At 43.5% G+C, this 10,807-nt stretch overlaps 1 protein-coding gene across 1 annotated transcript in view; it reads left to right on the forward strand.

Annotated features, from left to right (window-relative positions):
• Nucleotides 1–10,807, forward strand: part of cacna2d4b (calcium channel, voltage-dependent, alpha 2/delta subunit 4b) — a 63,313-nt gene that overhangs the window by 20,786 nt on the left and 31,720 nt on the right. Inside the window, exons 10-27 of the mRNA XM_030765239.1 lie at nucleotides 358–447; nucleotides 1,323–1,436; nucleotides 1,656–1,734; nucleotides 1,965–2,098; nucleotides 3,287–3,304; nucleotides 3,794–3,871; nucleotides 3,967–4,047; nucleotides 4,199–4,273; nucleotides 4,383–4,469; nucleotides 4,608–4,679; nucleotides 4,807–4,868; nucleotides 5,572–5,639; nucleotides 5,767–5,812; nucleotides 6,440–6,537; nucleotides 6,981–7,074; nucleotides 7,495–7,587; nucleotides 7,668–7,798; nucleotides 7,917–7,985. Of these exons, the coding sequence (XP_030621099.1) occupies nucleotides 358–447; nucleotides 1,323–1,436; nucleotides 1,656–1,734; nucleotides 1,965–2,098; nucleotides 3,287–3,304; nucleotides 3,794–3,871; nucleotides 3,967–4,047; nucleotides 4,199–4,273; nucleotides 4,383–4,469; nucleotides 4,608–4,679; nucleotides 4,807–4,868; nucleotides 5,572–5,639; nucleotides 5,767–5,812; nucleotides 6,440–6,537; nucleotides 6,981–7,074; nucleotides 7,495–7,587; nucleotides 7,668–7,798; nucleotides 7,917–7,985 (1,489 nt within the window). The remainder of the gene's footprint in view (nucleotides 1–357; nucleotides 448–1,322; nucleotides 1,437–1,655; nucleotides 1,735–1,964; nucleotides 2,099–3,286; nucleotides 3,305–3,793; nucleotides 3,872–3,966; nucleotides 4,048–4,198; nucleotides 4,274–4,382; nucleotides 4,470–4,607; nucleotides 4,680–4,806; nucleotides 4,869–5,571; nucleotides 5,640–5,766; nucleotides 5,813–6,439; nucleotides 6,538–6,980; nucleotides 7,075–7,494; nucleotides 7,588–7,667; nucleotides 7,799–7,916; nucleotides 7,986–10,807) is intronic.

Raw genomic sequence — 10,807 nt, forward strand, 5'->3', positions numbered from 1 at the left:
TGCAGATCTTCTGATTGTGCAGGCATACACATATTAACATAACTTAACATGAAGAATATCTTGACAATATATGTGAGTGAAATACACACAGAACCCAAACTGCACAACAACCAACCAGTGGCATGCACACATGAATACAAATCTTCAACCAAGGTCAAAAATTCATTAAAGTGAACTTCCTAATCTTCCTAATCCTAATCCCTCACTTAATTTTTTGTCTCTGTTATAAAAACTGTAAAGGGGGAAGCTTTGTGTGTTTTGTTAGATTCATTGAATTTCTGACATAAAAGTAAATTCCCATTGAATTCTTTTTGTCTGCCACACTGATTCTTCACCTCTATCACACATGCCTCTCAGCATTTCAAATTACTGGTTCAAGAGCTGCAGGTGAAAGGTGAGGGAAAAGTGAAGAAAGCGATGAAGGAGTCATTCCGCATTCTCAATGAGGTCAGTGAGGCACACAAACCACATTCACTCAGCCACATTCCGTCAAACCACATTCACTCAGCCACATTCATTTACACTACATTTACACAAACCACATTCACTCAGCCACATTCACTCAAACCACATTTACACAAACCACATTCACCCAGCCACATTCCCTCAAACCACATTTACACAAACCACATTCACCCAGCCACATTCCCTCAAACCACATTCACTCAGTCACATTCCCTCAATCCACATTTACACAAACCACATTCACTCAGCCACATTTACACAAACCACATTCATTCAACCACATTCATTCAAACCAAGTTTACACAAATGACATTTACACAAACCACATTCCCTCAAACCACATTTACGCAAACCACATTCATTCAACCCAAGTTTACACAAACCACATTCGCTCAGCCACATTCACTCAAACCACATTTACACAAACCACATTCATTCAACCACATTCATTCAAACCAACAAATGACATTTACACAAACCACATTCCCTCAAACCACATTTACGCAAACCACATTCATTCAAACCAAGTTTACACAAATGACATTTACACAAATGACATTCACACAAACCACATTCATTCAACCACATTCATTCAAACCAAGTTTACACAAATGACATTTACACAAATGACATTCACTTGAACCACATTCATTCAACCCCATTCACTCAACCACAACTAGGTAAACCACATTCACTCAAACCACATTAACTCAAACCACATTCTCTCAAACTACACATTCACACAAAGCACACTGACTGAAACACGGACACACATTGACTAATGTATGCATTAGTGTGCAAACACAGAAATGTGAACACAAAGACACCTTGCTGTTCTCTGTGTGATGTCTCCGTAGGCAGCAGCGAATGGCCAGGGCAGCCTTTGTAACCAGGCCATCATGCTTATCACAGACGGGGCCATGGAAGACTTTGAATCTGTGTTTGAGGAGTTCAACTGGCCGGAGAAGAAGGTAAAAGGCAGTCTGTCCATCAGGTGGACAAAACCCACACAGACCAATCAACACCAGAAAACCCCCAGCTCTCTCTCTCAACTCTTTTCTGTATAGTATACATGAACAGTAGTTGAATTAGACATGAAAAAGTTGAAACATTCAACAGGAAAAATCCCAGGAGAAATAAGTGAATTAACAGAGTCAGAAACTGTACATTCACTGCTGTCTCTCGGGCAGGTCCGCGTGTTCACTTACCTCATCGGCCGAGATATGACTTTTGCTAGCAATGTCAAGTGGATTGCTTGCAACAACAAAGGTGACTTTATTCTGGTGTGGGTGACTGAAATAAAGCAAACATTGATCTGAAAAGTGTGCTTGCTATCTATGCTATCTTAAACAAGACTGCAGAGATAACTGATGGACACATGAATGTAGATCTGTGACATGTCTGTAGTGAAACATTGTACTGGTTCTGCATTTCTCTCCCTCTGCATCCTCCAGCTTATTACACTCATATCTGTACTCTGTCTGTCTGGATGTGAGCAGGTTACTACACTCATATCTCCACTCTGGCCGACGTGCAGGAGAATGTCATGGAATATCTTCACGTGTTGAGTCGCCCAATGGTCATTGACCACGATCATGACATCATCTGGACTGAGGCTTACATGGACAGTGTGGTGAGGCATGACTGTTGGTCTGCAGGTCATTAGCAGGAACACCTGAGGAAGGTCCAATGCTTTAGTTCATTTATGCTTACCCAGCAAGCATTAGTTCTCAATGAATGGGTTTAATGTACAGTTTTTCCAGCTCTCACTGAACACTGGTTTTGGTGAAGTTAGTACAATGTTTTTACAGTAATACTGATCATGATGAGGTTAGTAGAATGTTTTTACAGTAATACTGATTGTGGTGAGGTTGCTAGAATGTTTTTACAGTAATACTGATTGTGGTGAGGTTGCTAGAATGTTTTTGCAGTAACACAGCTCAGAAAAGATTCAGAGACAAACACAGGCAAACTCCAGTTTCATCTCACACTGATTCATTGCGTCATCTCACACTGATTCATTGCGTCATCTCCCACATTGTTGTTGTTTAATGTGCTATGGTAGGATAGCCTGTTGTCCCTTCACCCTCTGTTAAGGTTGTATCTGTTAAGGATATATGTGTTGGCTAAGGACACACTGTTGTCCATTTGGCCTGTGATAGTGTTAAATGTGTTAGGGTCAGGAGAGTCTGTTGTGCCTTTGTGCTGTGTTGGGTTTTTATATGTCAGGGTTATATGTCTTAAGATTTTTTGTGGTAGAGTTATATGTGTCAGGGTTTTTCTCAAGGTTATAAGTGTTAAGGTTATATGTGTTAATTTTTGCGTGGGGTTGAATGTGGGGTTTTTGTGTATGTGTTAGGGTTTTTTATTTTATGGTTGTGTGTTTCATGGTTTTTTGTGTTAGGGTTACATTTTTGCTTAGAGTTATTTGTACTAATGTCATATGTGTTGGTGGTTTTTGTGTTGTTTGTATTAGGGTTTTTTTGTGTTAATGAAATATGCATTAGGGTTTTTTGTGTTAATGTTGTATGTGTTTTGGGTTTTTTGTGCTATTATTGTATGTGTTAGGATTTTTTCTGTTAGTGTTGTATGTGTTAGGGTTGTATGTGCTAAGGTCATTTTGGTGTTATGGTCAGGGTTAGAACAGTCTGTTGTCCCTTTATCCTGTTGTTTGCCATAGCTTCAGTTTAGTTTCCCGCTCATGTTTTTTCTTTCTCATCACACTGTCATTGCTTTACATGTTCTAACATGTTCATCATCCATCTCTTCTGTGTGTCTATACCTGCATCTGCTTTGACTCATGAACCCTTCATACACTCAGCTTCCTAACACAGAACAGGTAAAAAGACTTTTCGTACTATAAAACTGCCTGTATATACATCATTGGTTCACTCAGTAGACTCTCTGAGTGTAAAGAATCCTTGATAAAATCTGCACATGTCACACAGGCAATGCAGTATAGTAGGGTTGAGGCAGAAAAGAGACACTGGCATTCTCTCAGTATGGAGACCCCCTAGTGTTCTATCTGCGAATGACAGATCAGTGTTACAGTGCCCTCTAGCAGTGCTGAGGAGTTATTGCAGTATTGTGTCATAAAACAGTTGTTGCTGTACTGTGCTATATGACAATTATTGTCATATATTTATGTGTGGGATCGGTGTTAATTCTGTACCAATTACCTGGTCTAGACACTTATATGTACTGAAAAGAGAGAGTGATTAGTTGACTGTCATAGAGCAACTTTTTTTCTGAAGGTTTGAACAGTTGTAATGTGTCTGTGTATTCTGTCAGGTTTTTCTCAGACTAAACTGTTTCCATTCTCCCTCAGCTCTTTAACACTATGGCTCAGAGCCTGCTCCTCATGACCTCTGTGGCAATGCCTGTGTTCAGTAAGAAGAAAGAGACGGTCAGTGCAGTGCCTCAGTAAACAGCCTCACTCTTGGCCTCACATGTGTGTGTAGTACATCTGAGGCTAACACTCTATGACTGTTGTTCCCATAGCTCTCACATGGGATCCTCCTGGGAGTGGTAGGGACAGATGTTCCTCTGCTAGAGGTAATGAAGCTGGCCCCACGATACAAGGTACTGTATCACATACCCAAACAGTTTATATGGATATGCACCATTAGGGTTAGTGCTTAATGGAATTCAACACTAGTACACTACACTTCTATTACACTACTGCAGTGTGAGGAACTATGAGTGTCATGTGATGTGCATTTTTGTTTGTTAGCTTGGTGTTCACGGCTATGCCTTCCTCATCACAAATAATGGCTACATTCTGGCTCATCCTGACCTTCGACCTCTGGTACACTTTGCTATGCCTCTTTTTTTCTCTTCTATACCACTCTCTGCTCCTGTGTGTATCTCTCTTTCAATGCTTGGGCTTTTTTTTTATCCCTTTTCCTTCCCTACAGTACAAACATGGGAAGAAGCTAAAGCCAAAGCCCAATTACAACAGTGTGGATTTATCTGATGCAGAATGGGAGGACACTGAAGAGATAGTAAGTGTCCTCACACACACACACGCACACACGCACACACACACACACACACACACACACACACACACGCACAGATAGAGTGTTACTCTACAGTGTAATAGTCAAGCTTTCTTTCAGTTGAGTCTTTTATTCTTTCAGTTGAGAACAGCAATGGTGAAAGGAGAGACAGGTACTCTGACATTGGATGTGAGGGCTGCTGTGGACAAAGGGGTGAGTGAGATTTCATCCATGTCTAAATTTCTGTGTGCCAGTGTGTGTGTAAATGTATCTGTCATACATTGACCTTTACACATTGTGGATGGCTGCAGCATATGAAGCACAACTGTCTTTTTTACAGAAAAGACCCATGTTCCTGAAGAATGACTATTTCTACACAACCATCAACGAGACTCCATTCAGGTTCGGCAAGCTGTGGTCATTCATATGGCGTAACAGTGTGACAGTCCTGTCCATATGGTCTGGTTCACTCTCTGATTGGTCAATATCACACATCAGCACAGCCCCCTGCCGTGACTTCACACTACTGTATTTCACTCTATAGCATTCAATGGCTTTCTTAGTCAAGAGCCATTTTCACATATGCACTACGGACTATATCCACAGGATCAGGTTCGCATTTTGTCCAAAGTTGCCCTTTCACACATGTAGCACACAACAGGAGACTGTCAGTGTCAGACACGTTCTCACCTACTTGAAATACTCTGTTTGGTTTAGGCGAGGGTTGGCACCTTGATAGAGCATGCAGGAGGCAGGACATGACACAAAAAGTACGCTGCGAAAATCACAAAGTTTTGTTTATAACACATCAAAAATGGTGGACCAGGCTACCGACTTTTGTCTGGCGATTTCAGCAGAAGCTTCCGAATCTCGTTGTCTCTCCAGTTAGACTGTTTAGGATCCGATCCATCTGATTCAGACAATTGCGTTCACGCTGACAGCCCCTCCGGTTAGAGTCTAGATTATTTTAGGGTTGCAGTGCATGTGTGAAAGGGGCTAAGGAGAATTAATGTGAATTAATGATTGTGCTGTGTTTGTCAATGCCTCATTTTAGTGTCGTGTTAGTGTTATGGAGCAGTTGTCTTTGCTGTTTGATTACTCTTAGCTTTGGGATGGTTCTGACCCGCGGGCATGGACAGTACATGTTCTATGGGAACGTTTCTGTGGAGGAAGGTAAGTGCCAAATGATGCCAGATGAGCAGTGCTCAGTATTAATGACTGCTCCATTATAGAGAGGAGACAGCATTGTCAATTTCTGTCATTGAAGACTATAAGCTATCTGATCGGGTCCTCTATGTAGGTCTCCATGACATCATGCAGCCTGACCTGACAGTGGCTGAAGAGTGGTGAGTGAACTGGAAATCCTGATGGGCTTTAGTCAGCTCACATCTAATAATAACAATAGTTATAATAATAATAATAATAATACAAGTTTATTTATAGCTCAGTATCACTATTTATAGTCTCAAAGGGCTATAACAAAGTCAAATCAAAATTATATTATCCGTACGTTAGAGAAAATAGATAAGTCTGTAGTCTGGTTTTAAAGGTATGGAGAGAGTTTGCCTCCCTAACTTCTGTAGGTAAACCATTCCAGAGGAAGAAGGAGCGGTAGGAAAGTGCTCGGTTGCCAGCAGACTTCTTTTTATAATTTTTTTTTTTTTTTTTTAAATAATTCTAGTGCAGAACTGAGAAAAATGTTCCTTGGGACTTCTCTTTGTCTGACCAACAGTCAGTGGGAACTCCTTCCTGAAAATATGACAGAAGATCATTGTTTGACCTGGTTAATTGTGTAATTTCTACAAGACAAGGCTATCCATAAGAAAGAGCAGTGATAAGTAATAATATATTTTTTTAAAGGTGTAGTGATGCATTGTTACAGTCAGTGGGAGGATAGTCATTCATCAGTCTGAACAGGTCTCACTCGCTGTCTATCTGTCTGCCTGTCTGTCTGCCTGTCTGTGTGTCTGTAGGACCTACTGTGAGACAGACATCGACCCAAATCACCGTAAACTCACTCAGCTCCAAGCTGTGATGCGATACCTGACCGGGAAAGAACCAGACCTTGAGTGTGAGTTTGTCTGGAGTAAAACAACAGCTCTATGAGTATTGCTTTTATACATATACATGCATATACATGCTCAGCTATGACTGTATACAGCTATGCATGAATAATGATATTTTTTTTTTACCAAAAAACAGTTCTTCACAGAGGCTCAGTGGTTAGCACTGTCGCCTCACAGCAAGAAGGTCCTGAGTTTGACTCCTGGCTGTCCCAGGTCCTTTCTGTTCTCAGTTCTCAGTGACCTTGACCAAAAAACCTGGAGTTGGTCCCTGGGTGCCGGTGGTGACGGCTGCCCACTGCTCCTAGCTCATAGTGTATGTGTGTGCTCACTGGTGTTAGGATGGGTTAAATGCAGAGGCTCCATTTCACTGCTCACTGCTCAGTGTGTGTGTGACAAATAAAGTACTTCTTCTTCTTCTTCTTCTTCTTCAAAACCATTATTCCTATAGGTGATGAGGTCTTGCTCCAGCAGACACTGTTTGATGCTGTCGTAACAGCTCCACTGGAGGCTTACTGGACAGCTCTGATGCTGACTGCTGATGGGTACGTTTGTGTGTGTGCATGTGTGTGTGTGTGTTTATGTGGGTGTGTGCATGCGTGTGTGTGCGCATGTGTGTGAGTGTGCTCGCTCGTGCATGAGTGTGTGTGCGTGTGTGTGCACATGTGTGTCTGTGTCTGTGTGTCTTGGTAAGTGCATGTCTGTGTGTGTATGTGTAACTTGTTCATGTGCTTGTGTGTGTGAGTGTGTGCGTGTGCACGTGTATGTGTGTGTGCGCGCGCGTGTGTGTGCGTGTGCGCGCGCTTGTGTGCGTGTGTGTATGTGTGCGTGTGGTGTGATGATTATACCACTTGCAGGATAAAACATAAATTGTAACGATAAAGTTACTATGATCATACAGTCCTCTCCCTCTTTCTCTCTCCCTCTCTCTCTGTGCATGTGTGCGTGTGCGTGTGTATGTGTAGAGTGGAGACTGGGGTGGAGACAGCCTTCCTTGGCACTCGCTCAGGACTCATGCGTCTGAACAGATATGCAGGCACTGAACAGAGAACAGGAAAGTGAGTCATCCAACTAATCCACACACAGACATACACACACAGACATACACACTCATACTAATGAGGCCTTCGTATCACAGGAACTTCCTGAGCCCATCAGATAAAGAGAACCTCTTCACCGTGGACCACTTCCCTATCTGGTACCGTCTGGCGGCAGAGAATACGCCTGGCCAGTTCCTATATTACGTCCCTGCGGACGACGTCAACAAAGGCACACTACCCATGATCCCCTGCAGCTCTAATCTCTGGAATCATATAAGAATCTTGATGACTATTTAAAGGGACTGTGTGAATATTAATGGATATTTATGGATTATTGTGTGTGACAGGCAGGAACACCGTAATAGCAGTAACCTCAGTCACTGTAACGTCTGGACCACGGACAGCAGTCGCTGGAGGTCAGTCATATCTTACATTACCTCTCCAAATGTCATTAGCAGTGGAACATAGCACAGTGGACTGTGTACCACTGACACCATCTCAGGTCAAAGGCAAGACAGATCTGTTCAATGCCCTTTTCTGCTCCATGTTTCAGAGTCTCTCAGGCACACATAAACATTCTGGATTTTTCTTTTGAACCTGTTCACCTTATTACACAAAACATTACACAAAAACAGATAATGAAGGGAAGGTTTTACTCTGGAGTAACAGGTCATTCCTTTGACAGGACAGTAAGGAAGAGAATGCATGTGTTACAGAGGGAGGGACAGGTGTGGCTGGTTCATCAATGTGACACAATTTCCATAATAGGCTCATTACAGTCTGCAAACACACATTAGTGTTCCATACATTATTTAAAGGAGGAAACAAAGAAACAGCTCCAACATACATGTGTCTGAAAACATTTTCCCACAGGGTTCAGTTGGTGTAATTTCATTTTTATCATAAAACCATCAAGTCCGCTCAAAAAATACCGTTGTATTGAAACTTAGTACAGAAAAGCTCTCCAGCACTCATTTCCTTTTCCCCACAGTGGGTCTCTTGCCAGCACTCTTTTCACAGCTTTAACTGAAATTTAAGCATCGCTGAACTAGAGCAAGTTTTACTGCCATATGCAGCATATACACCATTGCAGAACAGTCTGTCTCCTTCCAGTCTCTCTTAGACACTCAGAGAACAGTAGCATTTATTCTGCCATGTTTTGGCTTCACAGTAAGGGTGCAAATGTTCAGAGTGTGGCTGTATGCTATAGTAGTGGTTTGGCTCCATGAGCAGTACCACAGATAATATCAGAAGCGTGATGCAGCAGTTAAACACACACCTCTGGTGGGAATGCTATCCACTCAGACTTGGTGTCCTGAGCTCCTGGCCCAAGGTCAGGGATCATTTCTCTCTGCTCCTCCATCAGAGGCTGCTGGCGGCTCTTCACCTGCAGCTCTTGCTGCTGTTTCGCAGCTAGAGTGGCATAAACACATCCATATGTAGCTGCCGCAACCATCATAACACACACTATGCCACACACCACTCCAGCCACCGCGACAGTGACGACAGCACGGCGCACACTCACAGGTCGATAGCGCTGCTGTAAACAATCTGCTACAGGCTCAGTGGGAACCACTGGGCCGTCCGACCGTTTGCTGCAGGGCATGGACAGGTCTGTGTTCTCCTCTGGGTCAAAGCTTGGCCAGTAGCAGTGTGTGAACATCTCCACAGGTAGAGCCCTTAGGTCTCGCCCCAGAAGGCTCTGAGGAGAACTGCACTTCACTGCATCCACCTGTCCACCTGGAGAACAGACACAAAGAGAAACAAGCTCCTCTAAGCTGGCTAAGGAATCACTGTTTTAAAACACTCCCATGTTTTATTCAACGCTATATTGGTCACTTGGGCACCTCTATCATTAAGTCCAGAGGACTTAAAATATGTTTAATATGAAAGTAAAATAAAATTCATAGGATAATATGTACTGTAACATTTGAGAGAGTACTGTTTACAGCTGTGAGTTGTTGCCATAACTGTGCGACTAAGGAGAGATATGGATTTGGTTTGTGGTCATGGAGTGTGTCCCCTTACCCCTGTAGAGCATCCACTCTAGCCAGTGTCTGAGGGGCATGAGGGAGCATGTGCAGTTCCAGGGGTTTCTGTCCAGCAGGAGGTGCTGTAGGCCTGTGAGAGGCTCGAGGACAATCCTCTGTAGGCTGCTGAGTCTGTTCCTGGACAGAGAAAGCCAACTGAGACTCTGCAGTGGGTCCAGGAGACCCGGGGGCAAATTGGCCAGGCTGTTTGAGGACAGATCTAGGCACTCCAGATGGGCGAGACCGTGAAACACATCCTTTTGCAGCTCTTGCAGACTGTTCCCACTCAGGGTCAGTTCTGACAGCCTCCTCAGGTCACTGAAGACAGAATTCCGTAAGCTCCTCAGCAGGTTCCCAGAGAGGTCCAGATGCTCCAGACTGCTGAGGTTGAAGAAGCTGGCAGGGTGTAGGAATGACAGGTGGTTCCTGGACAGGTCAAGAACTATTAGTCTGCTGAGGCTGGAGAAGGATCCTGGCTCCAGGCTGGATAAGTTGTTTTGGGCAAGGATTAGGGATTGAGTGTTGGCGGGTAGGAGGCCCAGTAGAGGATTTACGGAGACCAGTCCCAGGCCAGTACAGTTGTTGAAGCCACTATTACAGATACAGTCAGATGGACAGCTTTGGACCGAACCATTTAAACTCAGCAGAACCAGCACTGCTCCACACACTGCAGGACAGGATAACAATGTATAAAGACAGAGAAAACCATCAAACATATTTAGCTCTGACTGACTGCTCTAAGGTGAAAATCTCTGACGTGTTATACTGTTGGGCATCAATGTATTCAGCTAGGCCCCACATACTGAGGTTAAAAATATGTGGGGTCTTCTGCATGCCCAGGGTTTTTATATTCGTAGATTATTTTTCAGTGTCTTACCTCGGATGTCCACTGTCATCTCCATCATCCATCTCAGTATCTTCATATTTAACTTGTATCTGCCGGAGTGCTCTGAGGCTAGACTGGACCTGTCATCTTTCTCACTGAGTGTATCTGACTTTCTCCCTCTTGATACCGTCACAGAAAAGCCTGGCAGAAACAATTATGACCAGCTCAGCTTCTTATGCCTTCACCTGAGTGCCACTTCAGTCGCTCAGCCTCCATCAGGATGTATGGGGGTCTGAGAGTGAGAGTGAGAGTGAGAGAGAGTGAGTGAGTGAGTGAGTGAGTGAGTGAGAGAGAGAGAGAGAGAGAGAGAGGGGGAGAGAGA

Source organism: Chanos chanos, chromosome 2 (genome assembly GCF_902362185.1).
Source record: "Chanos chanos chromosome 2, fChaCha1.1, whole genome shotgun sequence".
Taxonomy (NCBI): Eukaryota; Metazoa; Chordata; class Actinopteri; order Gonorynchiformes; family Chanidae; genus Chanos; species Chanos chanos.